Source organism: Pleurodeles waltl, chromosome 9, assembly GCF_031143425.1.
Source record: "Pleurodeles waltl isolate 20211129_DDA chromosome 9, aPleWal1.hap1.20221129, whole genome shotgun sequence".
Classification (NCBI taxonomy): domain Eukaryota; kingdom Metazoa; phylum Chordata; class Amphibia; order Caudata; family Salamandridae; genus Pleurodeles; species Pleurodeles waltl.
In genome coordinates, this window is record NC_090448.1 from 386,479,558 (window position 1) to 386,506,792 (window position 27,235).

The 27,235-nt window shown below is 43.9% G+C and overlaps 1 protein-coding gene across 4 annotated transcripts in view; it reads right to left on the minus strand.

The window, feature by feature from the left end:
* Nucleotides 1–27,235, minus strand: part of DAAM1 (dishevelled associated activator of morphogenesis 1) — a 633,974-nt gene that overhangs the window by 4,967 nt on the left and 601,772 nt on the right. For all 4 annotated transcript variants that reach the window (XM_069207027.1, XM_069207028.1, XM_069207029.1 and 1 more), the window contains one exon: nt 11,104–11,274. In XM_069207027.1, the coding sequence (XP_069063128.1) occupies nt 11,104–11,274 (171 nt within the window). The remainder of the gene's footprint in view (nt 1–11,103; nt 11,275–27,235) is intronic.

A 27,235-nucleotide genomic window follows, 5' to 3' on the forward strand; every position in this document is an offset into this window, starting at 1 on the left:
TTTTCTGTTACACCACTGAGGACTGTCTGTATACCTGATGTAATATTAAAATGCAATGTGATACCATATAGTGGGTCCATCCATACGTTTTAGTGCAGACATTCTGCCTTCCCAACTATTAGCAAAAAAATCTTCTTTCATTCTCCATTTTCTTCAAATCAGCAAACAACTTATACTGAGCCACTTGCTAACTTCTGGTTTTCAGCCAACTTAAATAATGTACCTTTTTTTCCATTTACTGAGGTTTTTTGGGGGTCTTTTTTACAGTCAGATTTAATGTCTTTTAGTAGGCAGTTACAAGCTAATTTTTAAATCTGGACCGACAGTGCAGCTGTTGTAAATCCTATGCAGTGCTTGCACTGAAATGAACTAAAGAACTATTTTACATCTCTAAAGTACACTGAATCATCACAAATTAAAATCTTTCTCTCACAGGTGTGTGTGTATATAGAAAGCAATAGCTTGTGTTTTTTTCCCCATTGCAGACGTTTTAATGTTTAGTCAGGACACAAAATTCAAGCCTGGCCTCTTGGCTTTTCATGTTTCATCCAGATGTCTCATGAATGGCGTAATGAACTAAATTTTCACAAAAAAAAAAAAAAAAAACGATCACCATTTTAGAGACTTATTCAATGTAGATGTGTGAAACAGGCATAGATTATTTATCTGGAACAGAGAGAATCTATCAATAATGTACTGTTTTGAGTCTTCTTTTAACCCTACCTGTGAAGAAGATTCAAATGGCAGGGAAGCACTGCAAAGACTAAGCTCTGTGCTTTTAACCACAGATTTTTGCAATCCGAGGATTTTTTAGAGGAAAAAAAGTAAACCTGTCTACCTGGGCAGCCTTGCAGCACGTGCCGATCTATTTTACTCCATTAATACGGTTGTGGCTGCAGTTAGTAAAGCAAAACTGGCAAGTATTTAAACTCCGAGTCAATGAGGTCCAACAAATACACCTGCGGTTTTAAGTGCAGATCAGAGTAAGCCCTATTCACAACTGGTAAAGCACTGACCAGACAATTCACTGGTAGAAACACAACCACAGCCATCACATGCAGATAATGTATTTTCTTCCAGAAGCATTTTTGAAACAGTCCTACAGAACAAGCTACTTATCTTTGGTAATGCCTTATCTGGCAGAGCTGTATCCTAGTTCCAGATTCCTTACCTTGAATCTCCGCAGGCGTCGATCTGGAGATTTTTCTCGAGCAGTACCCCTCTGTGCTGTTAGGTGGCGTAGGTTGGCTCTGCATCCGTCGTTGGAGTCATGTGCACCTGATGTGACATTGCCCGACCTATACAGGCACCAACCCAGCGTGCGGACGTCAGTTTCTTTTCACAACCTTTAATACCAGAGGGGCGGAGCCATGAAGAACACTAACCACAAGTGCATAAGAACAAGGGCTCGGAAAGGGAAGTCCCTGTCCCTAGAAATCAGTTTGTATAGTGGGCAGGATGGGTGGGTCAGTAAAGAATCTGCAACTAAAATGTGTCTCTACCAGATAAGGCATTATCAAAGGTAAATAACTTGTTCATCTAATAGAGACTTCTAGTTGCAGATTCTTTACCTTAGAATAGATGCCCAAGCAATAGCATCCCCGGAGGAGTGTCGGTGAACCAAGATCATACTAGGAAGTCCTACAGGACAAAATGGGCAAAGTACCGGTCCCTACGGACCGGACTGCAAGGCAGTATTTTTGGTAAACGTGTGCAGGGATGCCCATGTTGCTGCCTGACCGATGTCAAGGACTGGAACTCTGCATGCTAACGCAGTGGCTACAGCTGTTGCTCTGGTAGGATGAGAGCACAAACCTGCCAGACATGGTTCTCCTCTGTACTGCCAGACCTTTCTTAGCACCCACATACCAAAGAGTTGACCTTCCACCGGGAACTCTTTGATACAATCAAGATAGAACGACAATGCGCTTTTTGGGATTAGGAGGTGGAGTCTCTCCTCTTCCTTAGCATGATGAGGGTGTGTGTAAAAAGTAGGCAATATGAAGGATTGGCCTACATGAAAGGGCGTGACCACTTTTGGAAAGAAGGAAGCCCTAGTGCAAAGCACCACTTTGTCAGGATAGATGGAGAGGTAGGGTGGCTTAGTTGCCAATGCACACTAAGAAATTCCAATTCCAATGTGGCACTATGATTGGATATGGAGGAAACATATGGGTAAGACTCTTAACAAATTTAAACAACAAGGGTTGGTCAGGGAATCTCAGAAAAGTAGAGATATCAGACAACCTTTGAGGATGCCCAAAGTAGAGCCCTCATGGGCCAAAGAAAGTATAAACAAAAGGACCTCAGAAAGAGTGACAGGGGGGGAAGGGGGTCAACAGACATGTCTATTCACCATGCCACAAATTCTTCCAACAACAGGTGTACACTGTTTTGGTAAAGGGACGCTTGACTGCCAAGTTCACATTACAGACATCAAGAAGAAGGTCAAAGACTGTTAAATACCGCCACTCAATCTCCGTGCTGTAAGGTGGATAGTGGAAAGGTTCAGGTGAAGAACCCTCCCCTGCTGCTGTGACAGAAGATCCTCCCGAAAGGGAAGTCTGATCAAATTATCAATGGACATGCTAAGCAGCTCGGATATTAGATTCTCTGTGCCCCATCCAGAGCCATGAGGATTACTTGGGACCTGCCATTCCTAATCTTCTTGAGAGCTCTGGGCAGGAGCGATATGGGAGGAAAGGAGTACAGGAGGCCTGAACTCCACTCAAGCAATTGCTGCCTTGGAAAATCCAACAGGCAAAACTGCTGACATTGCACATTCTCAGCAGAAGCAAACAGATCTAACCAAGGCTCTCTCCACTGCTGAAAGAAACCTTGTGCCACCTCCGGATGGAGACATAATTCGTGATCCATTAGGCATTTTTAGCTGAGTTCATATGCTTTGGCATTCACAAAGCCCGCCAGATGTTTTACCACCAGGGATACCGTGCTGCTCCAGCCATGTCCAGAGGTGCAGAGATCCTCCTAACAAAGGGTCCAAGACCCCACCCGACCTGCTAGTTGAAGTACCACATGGCGGTGGTGTTGTCTGTGAAGACCTGCACCATATGTCCTTTGATAGAGGGAAGAAAGGCCTTTAATGCCAGCCAGATCGCACGGAGTTCCCGCATGTTGACGTGGAGTGTTGTTTCCACCGGAGACCAGAAGCCTCTGCTCTGCACCTCTACCAGATGGCTTCCCCCATCCCAGGAGTGAGGCATCTGTCACTACTGTCAGTTCTAGTTTGGGAAGGGAGAGTGATATGCTTCTGGCCTAATCGTGGCTCGTTAACCACCATTGCAGATCTTTCGCAGTTCTCTCCGATATCTGGACCATGTTGGAGAGATTCTCCTGATGTTGCACCCACTGGATCATCAGGTCCCGCTCCAGAGCTAGCATATGCCATCTGGCATGCGTCATCAGCAGGATACAGGAGGCCATGAGGCCCAGAAGCTCCAGAGTCATTCTCTTTGAAAATCCAGGACAGAGACTGAAACATCGGTATCAGAGCCTGAATATCCTGGATGTACCACTCAGAAGGATAAGCCCAAAACGACACTGTGTCCAGAACAGCTCCAATGAAAGGGAGCATCTGAGGGGGGTGTCAGGTATGACTTAGGCATGTTTATAGTGAACCTCAGCGAATGCAGGAGGTCTGCCGCAGTCTGGAGGCGGGAGACGACAGCCTGCGGTGTGCTTGCCTTCAAAAGCCAGTCGTCGAGGTATGGGAAACCCCTGAGCTCTGCAGGTGTGCTGCAACCACTGCCATCACCTCGGTGAACACCCAAGGGGGGGCTGGTAAGACCAAAGGTGAGCACGGTGAACTGAAAGTGCTTGTGGCGTACTGTGAACAGCAAGTCTAACTCTACCAACCACAGTCTCTGGAGACCAGGGCAGACGAGAACCAACATGAGCATCTTGAACTTCTTTTTGAGGAAGAGCTAGAGGGAATCGAAGGTATAGGATAGGGCAAAGACCCTTGGCATTTTTAGGGACTAAAAAGTAGCAGGAAAAGCAACCACAGCCAACGTCTGACACTGGAACCCTCTTCTAAGGCTCCCTTGGTCAAGAGAGCCACAGCTTCCTTGCGAAGAAGGGACAAACGACCCTCTGTCATCCGATCGGAAGACTGGGGCATGAATGGAGGGGTAGTCTCAAAAGGAAGGGAGTAGCCCCTTCGGACTATCTGCAAAACCCACCTTTCTGGAGTGATGGATTGCTAGTGGGGCAGGTGATGACAAATCCTGCCGCCAACTGGTCCTTGTTTTGGGAGAAGGGTGGAGGGGGTGGGGGGGGGGGGGAAGGGGAGGGGGGGGACTGGGGACTAGGTGTAGCCACTAAAGGGGCTAAAGGCAGACTGTGAGGTGCGGGGGGATGGGACGACGAGACAAGAGGTTGCCGTTATTCAAAAACCTGGTTGTAGCACATGAATCCTTGTAGTGCTCTGAAGAGACGGGTGCCATTGAAGGGCATGTCCATCTAAAAAGCCTGAACATCCCCCAAAAAGCCAGACACCCTCAGTCAGACTTGGTGCCTCAAGGCCACTGTCGTAGAAACCTCTCTGCTTAGCTAGTTGGTGATGTCAAGTCTGCAATGAATTTTTAACTTTGCTGAGTCTCTCCCACTGGCAACAGCCTGAGAGCGTACACCCTGGGCCTCCTCCGAGACCTATGGCAGCACTTGTGGAACTGTATCCCACAGCGTGTGGGAGTAACAGCCCAAAAGGCATGCGGTGTTCATGGACGGCAATGCAAGGCTCGCAGAAGAAAACATCTTCTTTACAAATTAATCCAACCTTTTGGATTCCCTAACTGGAGAGAGGTACGGAAAGCGCCTTGGGAGGTAAAAGCTTGAACCACCAAGCTCTCAGAGGTGGGGTGTTGCACTAGGAAACTTGGGTCCCCAGGTGCAGTGTGATGGCGGCAGGCAATTGTCCTGTTCACAGGAGCCCATGAGTAGGAAAATGGCTCCTTGTTGCAGTTACCCCCCACTTTTTGCCTGATATTGATGCTGACGTGACAGAGTGTGCTGGCACCCTGCTAACCAGGCCCCAGCATCAGTGTTCTTTCACTAAAAATGTACCATTGTTTCCACAATTGGCACAACCCTGGCACACATTTAAGTCCCTTGTAAAAGGTACCAGTGGTACCAAGGGCCCAGTGACCAGGGAAGGTCTCTAGGGGCTGCAGCATGTGTTGTGCCACCCTAAGGGACCTCTCACCTAACATGCACACTGCCACTGCAGATTGTTTGTGTTGGTGGGGAGAAAAAGGCAAAGTCGACATGGCATCCCACTCAGGGTGCCATGCACACAAAACACTGAACGTGGCATAGGTAAGTCATCCCTCTAGCAGGCCTTAAAGCCCTAAGGCAGGGTGCACTATACCACAAGTGAGGGCATAGCTGCATGAGCAATATGCCCCTACAGTGTCTAAGTCCTTCTTAGACATTTTTTAGTACAGTGTGGTCATATTAAGTATATGGTCTGGGAGTTTGTCATTACGAACTCAACAGTTCCATAATGGCTACACTGAATACTGGGATGTTTGGTATCAAACTTCTCATAATAATAATCCCACACCAATGCCAGTGTTGGATTTATTAAAAATGCACACAGAGGACATCTTAGAGATGCCCCCTGCATTTTACTCAATCCTTCAGTGGAGGACTGACTGGTCTGTGCCAGCCTGCCACTGAGGAACAAGTTTCTAACCCCGTGGGGTGAGAGCCTTTGTGCTCTCTGGGGCAAGAAACAAAGCCTGCACTGGGTGGAGGTGCTTCACACTTCCCCCCTGCAGGAACTCTAACACCTAGCGGTGAGCCTCAAAGGCTCAGGCCTGGTGTTACAATGCCCCCAGGGCACTCCAGCCAGTGGAGATGCCCGCCCCCCAGGACGAGCCCCCACTTTTGGCGGCAACTCCAGAGGGATAATGAGAAAAACAAGGAGGAGTCACCCCTCCAGCCAGGTCCACCCCTAAGGTGACCAGAGCTGAAGTGACCCCCCTCCATGAGAAATCCTCCATCTTGCTTTGGAGGAGTAGGACCAATAGGGGTAGAAATGTGCTCCCCTCTCCAGAGGGAGTGGGCGCAAGGAGGGTGTAGCCACCCTCAGGGACAGTAGCCATTGGCTACTGCCCCTGACCCTAACACACCCCTAAATTTAGTATTTAGGGGCGACCCTGAACCCAGATCATCAGATTCCTGATGACCTCAAGAAAGGACTGCTGAGCTGAAAACTCGCAGAGAAGAGAAGGAGATACCAACTGACTCGTCCCCAGCCCTACCGGCCCGTCTCCTGCTTTGAAAAGCTGCAAGAAAAGAAGCAACGCGTTCTGCAGGACCAGTGACCCCTGAAAAGCCTCCAGGGGACTGTCTGTGTCACCAAGGACCAAGAAACTCCAGTGGACAGCGGACCTGTCCAAAGAAAAGACCAAGAGACCAACTTTAAAGGGACTCTCACCTCACTCCAGAAACGGGAGTCCAACTACTCTGCACCCGAAGCCCCCTGCCCAGAGAAACCAACTATCCAGAGAGGACCCCCAGGTGACTCAGACGACGTGTCCACCCTGGGCTGACCTCTCTGCACCCCCACGACAACACCTGCAGAGGGAATCCCGAGGACCCCCCTGACTGCGACTGCCTGGGACGAAGATATCCGTTGCCTGGAGAAGCACTGCACCGGCAGCCCCCAGGCCCATTAGAAACCAACCACCGGTGCAGCAACGGCCAGCAGGCTGCCCTTGCCCAGTCGGTGCCTTGCCCAAGAGGCCCCCCTCCGCCCTGCCCGCAGCACCTAAGTGACACCCGGGCCCCTCCATAGAGTTCTATTGAGAACCCGATGCCCTGTTGGCACACTGCACCCGGCCGCCCCGTGCCGCTGTGGGTGTGGGTTTTGTGCCTACTTGGGGCCCCTCTAGTACTCCTCCAAACCCCTGTGGTCTGCCCTCTGACAACACGGGTACTTACCTGCAAGCAGACTGGAACTGGAGTACTCCCTGTCTCCATAGGCGTCCACGTTATTTTGGCTCCTCTTTGACCTCTGCACCTGACCAGCCCTGTGTCGCTGGGTGTTTGGGGTTACCTTGAACCCCCAATGGTGGGCTACCTATTCCCTGGAGATGGAACCCGTAAGTATGGTGCTTACCTCAGAAACTGTACTTTACTTACCTCCCCCCAGGAACTGTTGAAAATTGCAGTGTGTCCACTTTTAAAATAGCTTTTTGCTATTTAAAAAAAACCTGTGTATAATATTGAATCTATTCAAAGTCCTAAGTATTACTATGCAAAGTACCTTTCATTTAATGTACTTACATGCTAAATGAATCTTGTGGTTCTAAAAATAAACACAATAATATTTTTCTATATAAAAACCTATAGGCCTGCAGTTAAGTCATTGAGTGTGTGTTTTCACTTATTGCTTGTGTGTGTACAACAAATGCTTAACACTACCCTCTGATAAGCCTAACTGCTCGACTACACTACCACAAATAGAGCATTAGTATTATCTATTATTGCCTTTGTCAAGCCTATTGGGGAACCCCTGGACTCTGTGGACACTATGGGCCTGATTCCAACTTTGGAGGACGGTGTTAAACCGTCCCAAAAGTGGCGGATATACCACCTACCGTATTACGAGTCCATTATATCCTATGGAACTCGTAATACGGTAGGTGGTATATCCGTCACTTTTGGGACGGTTTAACACCGTCCTCCAAAGTTGGAATCAGGCCCTATATCTCATTTTGATATAGTAAATACAGAGCCAGCTTCCTACACCATGTGCTGGGTTTGAACCAGGTACCCAGTAGAACGTCAGTGAAGGCATCACTGAACAAGAGCAAGGGTAGCTCCTGGCTGCAGAGTGTCTGTCAAAAGATTAGTCTTGACGGCCACTGAGGGCAGTTGAAGGTCTAGGACTTCAGCCACCCTCCTCACCACCATAGCATGGAAAGCACCCTCTTCTGTAGCTATGGTAGGGGGAGAAAGCATGCCAGTATGAAGGGTCCAGTCCACTGGCTTCACCCAAGTTCTCACACTAGTCCAGTTCAGATTCATAGTCTGGTATACTAAAGATTCAAGGGACCCCTCCCATTCATCCCGAGGCCTATCCCAGAGAAATAGGGCTCAGGATTTGAGTGAGGAGGCGAAGCTCCTGCTAATGCCCATCTGGCTCTGTGCCGGAATCGGGGATTAGAATGGGGACGGCGCCGTCGGCTTGGCGTGGGTGGTGCCAGGAGCACTGAGACCGGCACTGGGGAAAGTCGAGGTGCTACTACCAGCGCTGGTCTGGATCCAGGAATGGAACCTTGGGAGCTACTCGGTGCCGGGGCCAGAGCCACCAGTGTGGAACCTTAAGGAGGCCCCCTTCGTCCCCACAGGGGACAACGATGCTTCAGCAGGGCCATACTGCCCCAAAATGAGGCGCATGGCATCATAAAACTAAGTTAGGCAGGGGTTACTCTGGCTCCCGGAAATTCAGGGAGGCACAGAGTCGACACAGGCACAGGTTACGCAGAACGAGGCCTACAGTGTTGACACTCATTTCATTGGCCGACAGACAAGGAGAAGTTAAAGAGCGCTTCCACTCCTTGGATTTTTTTCTTCTGCCTCAACTTACCTTAGCACCCCAAGGACTTAGAATGGGATGACGACTTCGGACTTTGACTTCCTTCTCAACCAAGACCCCAACCTGTGTGGAGTTGGGTGCCAGCCTGCTATCAGCTTCAGGGACCAATTCCTCAAAGACTTCAGATACATAGCCGGGCACTTGGAGTACGACTTTGGTTGAGGTCACGCTCCAAACACCAGAAACACACCAAGTGCAGATCTGTCATGTACACTGCCTGATGACGGGATCCACAAAGCTTGAAATCTGTCTTTCTAGAAGACATCCATCAAAACCGGGAGAAAATTCTCAAAAAAATCTCGACAAAAAGACAAAAGGGACCAGTCAAATATTGTCTGAGGGGTAGCTCTCTTTGGATCAGCACTAGCTGGCACGAAAAGAACTGACGTCAGCGACCATGGGTATGCCTATTTAGGACCCGCAATGTCATTTCCAATGCAGTTGACGGACACAGAGCCAATTGATGACACCTATCACTCGTAGGGGTACTGTTCACGAATGTCTTCCAGATCCAGTCTGACACCTGGGAAGAATTCAAAGGTAAAGAATCTGCAGCTAGAAGTCTGTCAGTTAATAAATATTTTGAGTAAGAAATGCCATTGTTCACAATACTGGCTCTTTTAAAATACCCTTTTGACTCCATTTAAAACTTAGTATGTCGACCATACCCTATTTTGATAGATAATTCACTGAAAATTGTGAAACACCCTGTGATTAATGCTCTCATTAAGATAATGCTTGACGGAAAGAACGTGTTAAGTTTCTCTAATTCATTTGTTATATTACTGCTCCTGCAGCACAAAGCAGACATTAATTGTCGATTGTCAAATACAATAACTTGGGATATTTTTAAATTACTAAAGTCATCTACTAAATCAAAAAGTCTTCATGTAATCATGGACTGACGTATCAGCTGAATTTTTACTAACACCCTCTTGGTGATGACATCTTTGGATCGACATACTGTAAAGGATCTCACAACACTAACACACTAACAGCATCCCTGCCACCTCACTGAGACCTGTGAAAGACGTACTTCATGCTTGGGAACATCTCAGTAAAGGCCTGTAGATGTTTGATCACATCTCCCCAGTGCAGAAGAAACTACACAGACCCTCGCTCCAGGCTCACAACATTTTCAAAACCAAAAAGAAAAGATGATGGACAGAATGCTGAACAATGCAATCATTCACTGGGTTTAACCCATTGTTTTCTTGCTCACCATGCCACCCCAATTTGGACCCAGTCATATGCAAATCGGTCTTCACCCTGCTCCCCATGTGACTAGTCCAGCCTGAAGTGCCAGGCCAGGTCCCTCCTTGGGCCAGAAACAAGTATCCTGGGACTGGTTTTGCGGTATCACCACTCATTAGCCAGGCTGGCTTGAATCTAGTGGCACAGTGAGCACGGGACCTGCGTCTGGTAATACCCTTCAAACTTAGGGTGACAAAAGCAAAAAGAACAGATGATGGATGAATGATAAACAATTGAAATGTTCGCCCCCAGTCACAGACCTGGGTTTAATCAATCTTTTTTGCTCACCAAGCCACCCCAGTTTGGATCCAGCCATATGCAAATCAGTCTTCACCCTGCTCACCATGAGAACCATCTCACGCGTGGAACACTTGTGCCAGATATCTACCCCTCAACCGAAAAGTGTAGAAAACACTCATAAATTATTATGATGCTAGATGAATGACAAATAATATTGAACAGTCTTAATGTATTAGTGCATTACAGGGGGAGTGAACTCATACTTGCTTTAGGAACTCCTGCAGTAAGAGGCTTTGAGACTGCTTCACAGTATGTAACTGACATCAATGTAATGTAGGTCTATTCCGACTTTTCTGACTTTTCCTACATTTCTTCCACCCTTCTATTAATCCATCCCTCCTTCCGGGTCCAAAGGAATCTTAAGGCAGTTTCATGATTGCAGTGCTTCGATCTGCAGGCACTAATACTGTCTCGCACAGGACTGGACGTCTCTCACCTCCATCACAGCATTCTAAATGGGTCTTATGAATGAGACAGAGGGCGTACAATACAGGGTCCCACCCCACCTCAGCCACAAAGGGAAGATCCACCAAAGCCAGCATTTGAATAACTAATTTTGACATTGGAGACGCTGGATTATTATACATTTTGTAAATAATTACAATAGGCTAGAGTGTCTCATCTGCCCTGTGTCCTCCACACACACACCATCTGTTGTATATACTATTGTGTCAGCATGTGCTTGAGTACCGCATTTCAGAGGGGGGATGTCATGAATAAAAGGATTATATAATACAATTCCACACGTGGAAAACAATCTAATATGCATTTGTATAAATTAAGAAAGTTGTTATGCAATCCTCAAATAAAAAGACCAAAGCTACAATTAATGCAAGCCTGAAACCAGAAAAAAGTGCAACACACACCAGTATAAATGCATGCAATAAAGTAGGCTGCAATTAACTTTTTTTTATGCTAACCTGTGCTTCCATTCGTGTTCGACGTTCTTCTTCCTCTTTCCGTTTCTTGATTTTTTCATTTTCCAGTTTAGCTTCCGAAAAAGCCTGGAGAAACTGGTCGAAAATTCCATAAAACTCATCAGGCTGGATCTTGCCTGTGTCTTCTCCGAAGTGTCTAACAGACTTAGTGAACTGGGGAAAATATGGGAAACGCCATTTATTATGATTCTGACTATTATTCAGCTTTACTCCCTGTGATGCCATGTGAAAAAGCAAACAGTTCAAATGTGCATTCTCCAGGGGCATTACTGTTTTTAGTAACCATTTTGTGATTCATAACATGCAATAATATCAGACATAAATATAGCTTGCTACCTCCCTACACAGTATGAACAAAACAGTATGAACAAAACAGTTCAACCATGACATTATTACGTACTCAGGGAAGCACTAATATCAATACCTGAGCTAACATGACATGGCACCCCCCTCCGTGCAGCGCCTTCCTCCCTGATTCTCATGTCTATGTAGACACTGAATATGATGAACATTTTCCTTTTGTGATTTAAGGATATGAACAAAGGTGGAAAGATATCACTTATGTTTTACTTTTAAAAATGTAGGGGAGAAATATATCAATGCATTTCACACTACAGTCTAGACCTAATCATATATGAGGGTCTGGCAGGCCTGGAATAAGAAAGTTACTTACCTGTAACAATCAGTTTGAATCGTGTAGTGTTGAGATATTCACATGTGCTCGCTGCTGTTTTTTGCTAGGAATGTCAGAAATAGTTTTTCTTCGAAGGAGTTTGATTTCGAGGTGACTTAACCCTATAAAGAATGTAGCAAGATAGAGAATCAGGTGCTCTTCAGAACGCGGAACGAGTATTTTGCACTGAGCCACGACTTCAGAGCAGCCATGCAAAATTACAACCCTTTTTTCAAAATACTTTTAAAATATTGATCTTTGCCCGAAATAGTGTAAAGCTCGCATCAGAATAGTAAATTTGTCCTTCTAATGTCCAGAAAACTCTATGGTGCTCTTCAGGTGCAAGTGAACACTGCTGTCAAGAAGAATTGCTGGCAGGCACCGTGGCAGTCATGCCCCTAGGAATAAAATCCATATGTACCACAGCTTGAACCTACAAACCGCTCTCAAAGTTTATAGTCCCCCCAGCAAGCAACTAGCACCCTCACTTTATTCATTCTTCCTATCTTTCTTTCATTCATTGGATGATGTATAAAACATCTCAAATTCAACAAAATATTTTAAACAGATATGGTTTGATAATTTGTGTACATCTGGTCAAATGGCCTATAATGAAATGAAAATGTCACTTACCCAGTGTACATCTGTTCGTGGCATCAGTCGCTGAAGATTCACATGTTGTGCATAGCCCGCCATCTGGTGTTGGGTCGGAGTGTTACAAGTTGTTTTTCTTCGAAGAAGTCTTTCGAGTCACGGGACCGAGGGACTCCTCCTCTTTGTCTCCATTGCACATGGGCGTCGACTCCATCTTTGATTGTTTTCCCCGCAGAGGGTGAGGTAGGAGTTGTTTGTTAGTAATAGTGCCCATGCAATGGAGTGAATAAGTATGTACCTAACTAAGATTGAATATATTTACAAATGTACAAAGTTGAAGCTAACTTCCAAACGGCTACAGGCTCCCGGGGAGGTGGGTGGGCACATGTGAATCTTCAGCGACTGATGCCACGAACAGATGTACACTGGGTAAGTGACATTTTCAGTTCGATGGCATCTGTCGCTGTAGATACACATGTTGTGCATAGACTAGGAAGCAGTTATCTCCCCAAAAGCGGTGGCTCAGCCTGTAGGAGTGGAAGTAGTCTGAAATAAGGTTCTTAGTACGGCTTGACCTACTGTGGCTTGTTGTGCGGATAGCACGTCTACACAGTAGTGCTTGGTAAATGTGTGAGGCGTAGACCATGTGGCTGCCTTACATATTTCGTGCATTGGAATATTCCCTAGGAAGGCCATGGTAGCGCCTTTCTTTCTGGTTGAGTGTGCCCTTGGTGTAATGGGCAGTTGTCTTTTTGCTTTAAGGTAGCAGATTTGGATGCACTTAACTATCCATCTGGCTATACCCTGTTTCAAGATTGGGTTTCCTGCGTGAGGTTTTTGAAATGCAATAAACAGTTGTTTAGTTTTTCTGAAGTTTTTAGTTCTGTCGATGTAGTACATTAGTGCTCTTTTGACGTCTAATGTATGTAGTGCCCTTTCAGCTATGGAATCTGGCTGTGGGAAGAACACTGGTAGCTCTACCGTTTGATTTAGGTGGAACGGTGAAATAACCTTTGGCAAAAATTTAGGATTGGTCCTTAGGACTACTTTATTTTTGTGTAGTTGGATAAAAGGTTCTTGTATTGTAAACGCCTGAATTTCACTTACTCTTCTTAGAGATGTGATGGCGATGAGAAATGCAACTTTCCAGGTTAGGAATTGTATTTCGCAAGAGTGCATAGGTTTAAAGGGTGGACCCATGAGTCTGGTTAAGACGATGTTAAGGTTCCATGAAGGAACGGGTGGTGTCCTTGGTGGTATAATTCTTTTGAGGCCTTCCATAAATGCTTTAATGACAGGTATCCTAAATAGTGAAGTTGAATGGGTAATCTGCAGGTATGCAGATATTGCTGCTAGGTGTATCTTAATGGAAGAGAAGGCCAGGTTCGTTTTTTGTAAGTGTAGTAAGTAACCCACTACATCTTTTGGAGATGCGTGTAATGGTTGAATTTGATTATGATGGCAATAGCAAACAAATCTTTTCCATTTGCTGGCATAGCAGTGTCTAGTGGATGGTCTTCTGGCTTGCTTTATGACTTCCATACATTCTTGTGTGAGGTTTAAGTGTCCGAATTCTAGGATTTCAGGAGCCAGATTGCTAGATTCAGCGATGCTGGGTTTGGATGCCTGATCTGTTGGTTGTGTTGCGTTAACAGATCTGGCCAGTTGGGCAACTTGACGTGGGGTACTACTGATAGGTCTAGCAGTGTTGTGTACCATGGTTGCCTTGCCCATGTTGGTGCTATCAGTATGAGTTTGAGTTTGTTTTGACTCAATTTGTTTACTAGATATGGAAGGAGAGGGAGAGGGGGGAAAAGCGTACGCAAATATCCCTGACCAGTTCATCCATAGGGCATTGCCTTGAGACTGCCTGTGTGGGTATCTGGATGCGAAGTTTTGGCATTTTGCGTTCTCCTTCGTTGCAAATAAGTCTATTTGAGGTGTTCCCCAACGTTTGAAGTAAGTGTTTAGAATTTGGGGGTGAATTTCCCACTCGTGGACCTGTTGGTGATCTCGCGAGAGATTGTCTGCAAGCTGATTCTGGATCCCTGGAATAAACTGTGCTATTAGGCGAATGTGGTTGTGAATTGCCCATTGCCATATTTTTTGTGCCAGCAGGCACAGCTGTGTCGAGTGTGTCCCCCCCTGTTTGTTTAGATAATACATTGTTGTCATGTTGTCTGTTTTGACAAGAATGTATTTGTGAGTTATGAGTGGTTGAAATGCTTTTAATGCTTGGAAAACTGCTAGTAGTTCGAGGTGATTTATATGCAGCTTTCTTTGATGTACGTCCCATTGTCCTTGGATGCTGTGGTGACTGAGGTGTGCTCCCCACCCTGTCATGGAAGCATCTGTTGGTATCACGTATTGTGGCACTGGGTTTTGGAAAGGCCGCCCTTTGTTTAAATTTATGTTGTTCCATCATAGAAGCGAGAGGTATGTTAGGCGGTCTATCAACACCAGATCTAGAAGCTGACCCTGTGCTTGAGACCATTGTGATGCTAGGCACTGTTGTAAGGGCTGCATGTGCAACCGTGCGTGTGGGACAATGGCTATGCATGAGGACATCATGCCTAGTAGTTGTAATATCATCTTCGCTTGTATTTTTTGTGTTGGATACATGCGTTGTATAATCTTTTGGAAATTTTGAACCCTTTGTGGACTTGGAGTGGCTATCCCCTTTGTTGTATCTATTGTGGCACCTAGGTATTGTTGTACCTTGCACGGCAGAATGTGTGATTTTGCATAGTTGATGGTGAAACCGAGTTTGTAGAGGGTTTGCATGACTTGATCTGTGTGGTGCGAGCACCTTGTCAGTGAGTCGGTCTTGATTAGCCAGTCGTCTAGATACGGGAATACGTGTATTTGCTGCCTTCTGATGTGTGCAGCCACTACTGCTAGGCACTTTGTGAAGACTCTTGGTGCAGTTGTTAAACCGAAGGGCAATACTTTGAATTGGTAATGTATTCCCTTGAATACGAACCTTAGGTATTTCCTGTGCGACGGATGTATTGGTATGTGGAAATACGCGTCTTTGAGATCTAAGGTTGTCATGTAGTCCTGTTGCTTTAGCAATGGTAACACTTCTTGTAGCGTGACCATGTGAAAGTGTTCTGATTTGATGTAGGTGTTTAGTGTTCTGAGGTCTAGGATTGGTCTCAGTGTTTTGTCCTTTTTTGGTATTAGGAAGTACAGGGAATAAACTCCTGTGTTTATTTGTGTCTTTGGTACTAGTTCTATTGCGTTCTTTTGCAATAATGCTTGAACTTCTATTTCCAGAAGGTCTGAATGTTGTTTTGATAAATTCTGTGCTTTTGGTGGTATGTTTGGAGGGATTTGCAGAAATTCTATGCAATAACCATGTTGGATAATTGCTAAGACCCAAGTGTCTGTAGTTATTTCCTCCCATGCTTGGTAATACTGACCTATTCTTCCCCCCACTGGTGTTGTGTGGAGGGGATGAGTGACATGTGAGTCACTGTTTGGTTGTAGGGGTTTTGGGGCTTTGAAATTTTCCCCTATTCCTAGGGAATTGTCCTCTGTATTGGCCCGGAAAGCCTCCCCTTTGGTACTGTCCCTGGTAGCTGGACGGTGTGGCCTGTGAGGTGTTGGCTTGTGTGGCTTGACCCCGAAACCCCCCTCTAAAGGATGTTTTGCGGAAGGTGCTGTAAGTGCCTCTGCTCTGCGGGGAGTAGAGTGCGCCCATGGCTTTAGCAGTGTCAGTGTCCTTTTTGAGTTTTTCAATCGCCGTGTCCACTTCTGGTCCGAACAGTTGTTTCTCATTGAATGGCATATTGAGCACTGCCTGCTGAATCTCTGGTTTAAAACCAGACGTTCGTAGCCATGCGTGCCTTCTGATAGTCACAGATGTGTTAATTGTTCTTGCAGCTGTGTCCGCTGCATCCATAGAGGAGCGTATCTGATTATTAGATATGTTCTGTCCTTCCTCAACCACCTGTTTCGCCCTCTTTTGTAGCTCTTTGGGTAGATGCTCAATGAGGTGTTGCATCTCGTCCCAATGGGCTCTGTCATAGCGCGCAAGTATTGCTTGAGAGTTAGCGATGCGCCACTGGTTTGCAGCTTGTACTGCGACTCTCTTTCCGGCTGCATCGAACTTGCGGCTCTCTTTATCGGGGGGCGGTGCATCCCCAGATGTGTGGGAGTTGGCTCTCTTGCGAGCTGCTCCTACTACGACGGAATCTGGTGGCAGCTGTGAGCTGATGAAAACAGGGTCTGTGGGAGGTGCTTTATATTTCTTTTCCACTCTTGGTGTTATTGCTCTACTCTTGACCGGCTCCTTGAAGATTTCCTTTGCGTGCCGAAGCATTCCTGGGAGCATAGGCAGGCTTTGGTAGGAGCTATGGGTGGAGGAGAGGGTGTTGAATAAGAAGTCATCCTTGACTGGTTCCGAGTGTAGGGACACGTTGTGGAACTCTGCTGCCCTAGCCACCACTTGTGAGTATGCTGTGCTATCTTCCGGTGGTGAGGGCTTTGTAGGGTACGCCTCTGGACTGTTGTCCGACACTGGGGCGTCATATAAGTCCCAAGCGTCTTGGTCCTGATCACCTTGGCTCATGGTGGTGTGAGCCGGGGAATGTGATGGAGTCTGTGCCGGTGAAACGTTAGTTACAGGTGGAGGAGAGGGTGGCGGAGTTACCTTTTTCACCATTTTTGTTTGTGGTGCTTGATCTGATTGAAACTCCAGTCTCCTTTTTCTCCTAATAGGGGGAATGGTGCTTATTTTCCCTGTTCCTTCCTGTATAAAAATACGTTTCTGAGTGTGGTCCACTTCGGTGGATTACAACTCTTCCTCAAATCTATGCTTTCGCATCTGAGAGGACAGTGATTGCTCCTCTGAATAGGAACCGGTAGGTGGGTCGGTTGCGGGTTGTTTTTGCACCGAAACCCTGTCTGTACTCTTTTTCGGCTCCGAAGTGACCTTCTTCTTTTTCGGAGTCGAACCCTCTCGGCGTCGATCTTCCTCGGTGCCGCTGTCTCTGCGTCGAGCAGTTTCGGCTCCGATATCTCGGCGTCGATGTTTTTCAGCAGCACTTTCTCGGTCCTGAGAAGGCTGTGCGCCGGTGTCTCGACCGGAGTCGGACGATCTCGGCACCATTTCGGCCTTTTTCGGTGCCGATGGTCGGTCACCGAATTTATGGGTCGAGCCATGGCCTGGTGGCAGTGGCGTCCCCTGGGCCTTGTCACTTTTCTTGTGTGCTGGCTTCGACGTCTTACTCACAGTTTTTTGGTCGTCGAATTCTTCGGAGTCCGAATCATTGATCGAGAAGGTTTCTTCTTCCTCTTGTTCCTCGAACTCTCGGTGAGCTGTCGGCGTGGACGCCATCTGCAGTCTTCTGGCTCGACGGTCACGGAGTGTTTTTCGGGACCGGAACGCACGACAGGCCTCGCAAGTCTCTTCACTGTGCTCAGGCGACAGGCACAGGTTACAGACCAAATGTTGGTCTGTATACGGGTATTTGTTGTGGCATTTAGGACAGAAACGGAACGGGGTCCGTTCCATCAGCGTTGTTTTACACGCGGTCGGGCCGACCAGGCCCCGATGGGGGATCGAAAACTACCCCGAAGGGTACCGGAGCTCTTCACTCTTCGATTCGGTGTCGATTCTAACTAAGCCGATCCCGAACGCAACAATACCGACGTAATTTTTCCGATATTTAGCTAACTTTCCGTTCCGAAACCCGGAGCGAAAGGAACACGTCCGAACCCGATGGCGGAAAGAAAACAATCGAAGATGGAGTCGACGCCCATGCGCAATGGAGACAAAGAGGAGGAGTCCCTCGGTCCCGTGACTCAAAAGACTTCTTCGAAGAAAAACAACTTGTAACACGCCGACCCAACACCAGATGGCGGGCTATGCACAACATGTGTATCTACAGCGACAGATGCCATCGAACCTATAGTTCTGTATAAATCCGATCCCGAAGCTAAGGAAGAGGCACCTCTTAATTGTGGGGCAAGGGTATGTGAAATGTCAACCAATGAACACTTCAGAATGCTCTTAACCTTGCTAAAAGTCAGCAGAAGTTAGAGAAAGTCCTGCCACTGTTAAGTATGCTGCTTCTGGGAACGCAGGCTTGAGTCCTAGGTCTGCACTTTAATACCAATTTTGAGTTTACTGAGAATGCACCTGCTACAATAAAAATCGGGCCCACTACTAAAGCAATAATTTAATCAGACCATATGCACAGTGCCCAAATGTGTCTTAAGTTTTATTACGCCTTCCCAGTTATGACACACTCAAGTAGCAAGTGTGCTGCTCAAACTCTCCCTAAGTGGGCCCAAGAGTTTCAAAGTCTGAAGATTCCATACAGGGACCATAAACTTTCACACATGTTTACAAAGTTCTGTGTGTATCGATAAGCACAAAATCTGACAAGAGATTGCAGAGCTCGCCCAACAAACTTTTGTTTTGTCTTGTCTTGTCTTGTGTTTAAACTCTGGCAGGCCCACTGGGTTGAACTACTAGGCATTTGGGCCAGTGTGTGCTAACTGTGCTCCCTTATAAGGCTTTGCATTCCCCTAAGGACAGAAAATATTTTTGTGGGATGACCAACCAATCGGCCTTCCAATCCAAAAACCGTAGTCAGTTTTTGTGGATCCAAAAAACAACTGAAGAAAAAATTCCCCTCCTAAACAGCCTTTTTTTGTTTGAATGTGTGTTCACAACTGTTCTTGACCCCGAAGTCCGTGTGCAGTGTGGGTTGGTCACTCACTGAATTGGGCACAGGGTCCTGTCTGCTAACCTCCGCTGTGCACTTCCTGTGTGTTTTACTGTAAACTATCCCCAAGTGTCCCACCGTCATGTTGGTTTTAGGTAGAATTGTATTCCTTTGTGCAGAGGAGCTTTCTGTGCCACCCAAGAGGTGTGACTCTGATAATGGGCAAACCTCCCTAGTGGTCACTCATAACCAGTTCTGGAGGTGGCTCCTTTCCCACTGGGAGTGGTACCTGGCAGGCTAACAGAACAATAGAGGGGACAGGCCAAGGTGTGAGCTACAGCTGCCCGTGACAAGGTAGGCAACCTTTTAAGTTCCTGGGCACTGCTGAGATAACCATCCTGTCACGGGAAGGTGAACCCCCTCTTTCTCTGTCTCAGTTCTGAGAGCCAATTTCCACCTAATCAAGGAGCCCTTCAGCTTCTGGGTGACAATGAAAACTGGCAGAGAGGCAGATTTGGCTTGGGAAAACAACAACTTTCCGAAAGTGTCATTTTCAAAATAGTAACATAAAATCTGCCTTGACCGTTAAGTTAAATTTAAAATTACTATTAAAATTAGTCCTTGAATCATTCTTCAAGCTACTTCCAAAATTAAGTTAGGCATTATGAATTATAAGATGTTATAATGTAAACTATTGCTTCCCTATGGCGGAATCAGCCTTGCCACAGTGAAAAACAACGTTAGAGGTTTTTCACTACCAGGAGTTGTGGAACATAAAATACATATCCTACTTTTTATTTACTGTGCACTCCGCCCAATGAGCATTTAGGGCTTTCCTTAGGGGTGAATTATTAGCATGAAAAAGGAATGTTTAGTCCTGGTAAGGGGTTTATTCTGCTAGGTCGAGGTTCACAGTTATAAAACAGCCCATAATGGCTGCAGGGAAGGCTTGGCGACATGCTATGCATTGTCACTTTAGTGGTGGCACAATATGTGCTACAATACAGTTGTAACATTTGACTTACAGTCTCTGGGTACAATTCTGAACCATAAAATAAGGACTTATAGGTAAATTAAATATGCCAATCAGAAGTGTATACAATTTCGACATGCTAAGCCTCTGGTTAGCAGTGCCTTAATACGGAGAGTCAAAATCTCAGCAGCATCAGTCCACAACAAATGGTTGTGAGCATGCAAAAAGGGGCATTTTCCTCAATAGAGCCAATCATAATTTCAGTTTAACCTTTGTTTTTTTTCAGTGAATTTCTGTGCCATAATGCCAGGCCATATGTTCATACCATTTTTGGAGGCCATCTTGCAATGCTCATGGCCATGGTCATATGCAGCAGAGATTGGGCGCAAGGCCTGAGCTTCAGTCAAGTCCTGCACCCAAACCACCACTGGTGGCCAAACCCAGCTGTGCAGCAAGCACAAAGTCTTTTTTAGGAATTTTTCAGGTTTCAGGATTCGTGAATCCTAAAACCCTAAGGTCTATGGAATACATAGAGTAGCTAGTCTTTGTACATTTGGCACAGCATTTACAAACACCTCAATGAAAAAATATTTTTTAAATATTAATTTTAATACTCAATGGCCCTTGGACATCAGGCGTAAAAGCGTTCTTGTCAATGGTGTGTCTAAATATTTTTTTTTTATGGATTCATAAATCCTTTGTGCATTTGCAAAACCACATGATCTGTGGATTAACAACCCAGATGGAATACTTTTTAAACCCTAATTTCACAAACACTTCTCACTAGATTTAAACCAACCCAAGCATAAGCACTTCCTTGAGTAAAGTTGTACTTCTATGACTACCTTTGTGTAATTGAATTTAGCCCTTTTTCTGTATCAAGGAGCACATAGTCATTTGGGAATTAAAATGGGCAATGTGACTTTTGCTACCGCTCACCTCACCACTCTTTTTTGTGGCTCTTCCTTAAAGGATCTGCATGAAACTGGTCAGAGGAGCTCAAATTAGAAGAAAGTTTTTTCTAGCTTTGTGCAGCTTCATCTTTTGGAGCTAATATTAGATAAACAAGAAATGCCCTTTCAATGGTAACTTGCATAGCTGTAACTACACAGGTGCTATACCTAACTGTAAAAACAAGAGAGAGAGAGAGAGAGAGAGAGAGAGAGAGAGAGAGAGAGAGAGAGAGAGAGAGAGAGAGAGAGAGAGAGAGAGAGAGAGAGAGAGAGAGAGAGAGAGATATATATATATATATATATATATATAGAGTGAGTGTGTGTATATATATATATATATATATATATATATATATATATATATAATCTTCAACAGATGGAACGATAACCATCTGACGGCTGCACCGATCCAGTTAGTCAGATCCCAATTATTGAAACAAAGTCATGTTCAACAAGATCAGATTCAGTTCATTGAATTTATTTCTTGTAAGGGTAACACAGAGTCCTGAAGTAAGATGTCAACGTGTTTCGGCAGAACGCCTTCTACTGGACAAATCCGGCTATCTATCAAGCCGGCACCATATAAATACAAGTTAAAATCCTTCATTTATTTCCATAACATTCTAGTGTGATCTAATGCAGCGGCCATCTTAAAACATGCAAAAACCTACAATTTGAAATTTAAAATCTACAATTAATACATGAATCATTTTCAATAATTTAGATAATTTAAACATAGATACATCGCATATGTCACATAGGTATCCCAAATATATAATACATATCATTAATTCATTCTTGCGAAAATCATTAGTTAACTATTCTATACATAATATTGCGTGTTAATGCATCATTAAGACCACTGTCATCAGTTGTTCTAGTCAACCTCCATGAGTCAAATTTATCAAATATTTATAGAATACGTTTTTTGGGGTATATTCTTTTATGGAATATATTTATCTCTGTAGGTATGAAAATATGTATAATACTTTCAATTATTAAAATTAATCAATTTATCACAAATATTGTAAATGTTGCAAAATACTGTAAATTTTTTTATAAATGGTTCGTCGTAAAAAAATCCTCAATATATGAAAAACAATTGACAAGATAACTATCAATAAAGTTATAATTTAAATATATGAAATCATGTTCATCATTGAATTCAAAATAGAACCCAATTATATATTATCAATTCGATCTCATATCGATAACAAATTACAATATCTAAGTAGACTTTAGTGAAGTATGATCTTGTATTATAGTTTCTCACTTCTCTATCAACCTACACTTTGTTTTCTATGTCTAATCAATAAATACCTTGAACCAAAAATATGTCTAATTATATCATGGTACATGAGTGCATGTCTAAAGGGTGATGCATGTATTGTGTTGATTAAATCTTCTCTATCCTGATCTATGTTGTAGGTTGCTCCATAAATGCATGTATTCAAGATGAAATTTAGAAGAGGCCTCAGCCTAAAGTGCAAGGTGCTATGTGATCTAAAATACTTCTATATTCAAAAGGTGTATATAACAGGTGCAAGTTAGTATTAAAAACTATTATATGATGAAAACATTCCTATATATATATTGATTCAGTCTTCTATATTTATTAAATTCTAAGGAAGAAAAAATCCTCAGAAAAATTCTGAAAAGGATATGTATAAAAGTAAAATTAAACACTTTTCTAGAAAGTTCATAAAGCCTCAATAGGAGACAGGTGTAAATTCCTAAATATCTGCCCTTTTACTTATGATAGTTATAGTCTTAACATCACCCCTTATGAATGGCAGTAATAGAATGATATTATATCCACAGTTGTGTATGAACAGAATTGCACAACATTCAAGATCTCTTTGCTAATTTAGAGTGAATACAATAGATAATCATTGTATCATCTAAGATGAACATGTAACTCAGCATCAAGATTATGCCCCCAAGGAGATTCAGAGCCTAGTAATAGAATCATCTTCGATTCCATTTGTCTAAGCTCTAGTGTTCTATCCCCGGCTCTGGGATTATTTTTGATGGATGTGATGCCATAAAATGTTAACGTGCTAGAATCTCCTTTGTGTATGTCCCAAAAATGTTTGGCCAGGGGATATGTTCTATCCTGATTTTTTATAGCTCTAAAGTGTTGTAAGAATCTGACTTTTAACTTGTGGATAGTACTGCCAATATATGTTTTATGACATCCACATTCAACAACATAAATCACAAATTCCGTGTTGCATGTGATACGATCTTTAATCTCACAATAGCGACCATCAAAAGTTTGATATTTTTGCTTATTTTGAGCATACTTGCAAGCCTTGCAATGGCCACATTTCCAAAATCCCAAACTTTTTTGGCTCAACCAGGATGTATTAGCTTTCATCGAAAAATAACTTCTAGTTAAATGATCCCCCAGTGAGCGAGCTTTACGGAAAGTTATTGACGGATATGGACCAATGCGGTCCCTAATAGTGGGATCATTCTGTAGAATGTGCCAATTTTTTTGAAGTATGGTTCTCAATGAATCATGCTGTTGGTTATAATGCAAAAATATTCTGGGCGATGATTGTTTCAGCTCACTATTGGTTGCTGTGTTGTTAAAAAGTAACTCATCTCTACTCTTGTTTTTGACTCTGTTCTGTGCAGCCATCAGAATTTTAAGAGGATAACCTCTATTTAAAAATCTTTCCATCATTGTCCTGGCTTCTGAATCATATTTACTTTCGTCTGAACATATTCTGCGAGCCCGCAGAAACTGGCTATACGGTATACTCCATTTCAATGCCATGGGATGCCCACTATTGGCATGTAATATGGAGTTAGATGCCGTGGGTTTGCGATATACAGTGGTCTCTAGATGATCATTTTTCACTTTTAATAGGACGTCTAAAAATTCAATAGTTTCTTCCAAGTAGATGTTAAATTGGTTATTGTTTAGTATGTTTATATATTCCAACAATAATTGTTCTGTACCATCCCAAATAATAAACAGATCATCAATATAGCGCACCCACAATACGACTCTATCCATATAGATGTTGTTGTTCTCAGACCATGCCACCTCCTTCTCCCACCAACCCATATATAGGTTGGCGTACGTGGGAGCAAAGGACGCCCCCATTGCTGTCCCTTGTTTTTGTAAGAAACAATCATTATCAAAAAGGAACAAATTGTGGGTTAAACAGAATTGTAGCATGGATAGGAGCATGTTGGTGTGCTCAAGAAATTCAATAGGTCATGCTTGTAAAACATATCTACATGCTTGTAACCCATATTGATGTTTAATGGAAGTATACAAAGATGCTACATCCATGGTGACCAATAAATAGTCTTTATGCCATGGAATGTTATGTATCTTGGCCAGAAAATCATTAGTGTCACGTAGATATGATGGTAATTCAATAACAAAGGTACACAGAAACAGGTCTAAATATCGCGAGGTATTTTCAAGCAGAGACTGATTCATGCTGACTATAGGTCTACCTGGGGGATGTGATTTGTTCTTATGAATTTTAGGCAGAAAGTAAATACATGGAATTGTAGGATGATCAATCTTTAAATACATAAGCTCATCATAATCCATAAGTTGTTTAGTATACCACTCACTGAGCATCGCATGATATGTCACTTGATATTGGGTTATGGGGTTGATCCGCAACTTGTCATAATGATCTATATTCATCAGCTGTCGGTAAGCTTCTTTGGTGTAATCACTTGTGTCCATAATGACGATGTTGCCACCCTTATCTGAGGGTTTCATAACAATGGACGTGTTGGATCTCAATGTATTTAAGTCTTTCCAGTCTTGTTGAGTGAAGTTGGATCTATTTATTATTTTTGATGTTTTCGATGGACCTTTGATGCGGAATTTATCAATATCACTAATCACTAGTTCGTGGAATGTATCAATCAAATTTCCACTAGGTAGTGGAGGATTAAATCTGCTCGACAATTTCAGATGACTATTGTCATGAAGATTAGTTATAAATCCCATCTCATTAAGTGTAGAAGTACTAATGTCGGTGTCATCGTGTGTGGAACATCCAAATTCATTACTCTCATTGGCTAGACCGTTAATAGCCATCAATTGTGAACTATCCGCAATATTAAATCCGGAGACTACAGCCCTTGTGTTCACATTCTCTACCATTCGGTTTTTGTCCTTGTTAGAAAAGTGTTTAATTAGGCGTAATTTGCTAACAAATTTGTAGAGCTCAATTCGTGTGCCAACATAGTCCCACTGGACATTCGGACAGAAGCTTAGTCCTAGATCAAGTATGCGTAATTGAGTATCTGTAAAAGTACTGTGAGAGATGTTTACAACAGTACTCGAGTAATTCAGATTGCTGGCAAATTGGGGGTTCGATTCTACTATTACTGTTGATTGCTTCTTCTTCTTACCCCGCCTCCTCTTCCGCTTCCTCTGCCACGTCTGCGGTTTTGACCAGGGGGTGGCGCGACCATTTGCATAAGACGCATTTCCCCCTGAAAATCCAGCTTATTTCGTGGTACCTCATCTGCAGAGGATTCTATCTCTGAGCTGTCATCAGCGGATGTGTGATGTATAACACCATCTGCTCCATTCTTGGACACATCTTTAGTTCTTGCAGTGTCTTATTTCCGAGCAAACGTATAGATTCTTCCATGCTCATAACCCAACTTGTCTCTGTTAAACTTGTGTGCTTTACGTGATTTTATTTCTTCTTCCTTATTTTTAATCCGTTCTTCCATTTTAGCTAGCTGGTTAGAAACTTCTTGGTGATTAACTATCTTTTCTAGATCTTTGGTTAGCTGTTCAATCTTGATGATTTGTTCATCCATTCGTCTTTTAGCTTGGGTAATTAGGGTTCCCATGAGTTTAGTTGAGCAGTCTGCTGTTTGCATTCTCCATTCCTCCAGTAGATCTGGATCCATATCGCCTAGAGTGGGTAATATTAGAATACATAGACCCTTTGGTACTCTACCACTTTCGATGTATTTGGTAAATGAAGTCATTTCCCACCATTTTTTAAGTTCCGAAATACGTGCTTTTTCTCATTGGCTAATGATGCTGGAGGTAGTATGCATTTGAACCCCCGGGGGTCCATTGCTAGTCTTGGAATTGTCAAACAATTCGGCTGCTGCTTGCTCCCATAGCTTTCTCCGTTCAGCCATGATATATTAAACACGGGCTACCCAAGATATGCAGTCACTCGATAGTATCCAGTTTGTAGCTACTAAGAGGAGAACGAATCGTGAAGAGTGAATAAATTTAAAATACAGGACGCTGTGTGAATGCCCAACGATAGCGGACTGAATACTCTGTAGCTTGTAGATTCTTTCTTATAATTGAGTTATAGACTTGTAACAATGTTTCACAGGAAAGCCATATTTCAAACACTGACATTAAATCCTTTGAAATGTTTCTGTTTGTTTTCCGGGCCGTGTGCCAATTTAAAATGTGAGATGAGAACTCCAGATGTTTTAATATATATATATATAATAAATAATCCTCAACAGATGGAACGATTACCATCCGACGGCTGCACCAATCCTTTGGTTAAATCCCGACCATTAAAGCGAAGTCAGATTCAACAATGCTGGACTGAATTATTTCAAATTTATTCCTTGAAATGGTTACACAGAGTCCTGCAATGAAATGTCGACGCGTTTCGGCAGAGCGCCTTCTACTATATATACATATATGGAATATATGGAAAATGTCACTTACCCAGTGTACATCTGTTCGTGTCATGAGACGCTGCAGATTCACATGCTGTGCATTATCCTGCCATCTAGTGTTGGGCTCGGAGTGTTACAAGTTGTTTTTCTTCGAAGAAGTCTTTTCGAGTCACAAGACCGAGGGACTCCTCCCTTTCGGCTCCATTGCGCATGGGCGTCGACTCCATTTTAGATTGTTTTCTTTCCGCCATTGGGTTCGGACGTGTTCCTCTTCGCTCCATATTTCGAATCGGGAAAGTTAGCTAAAAATCGGCGGTATTGTTTGCGTTCGGTACCGGTTTAGTGTTAGCGTATCGACACCGATAGAAGAAGCGCTCCGGCGGCGACACATGCCATCGAACATATGTATATATATATACATATATATATACATATATATCACTAATACTGTCTTGTGTTTCTGATGTACTAGAAGCAGTAAATAACTTAATCAGAAACCATTCCAAAATGTAGACTGACATGCATATTCTACTGTAAACGTCTGCAAGGTGGTAAAAAGTAGCCACATTATAGGCTCCCATCA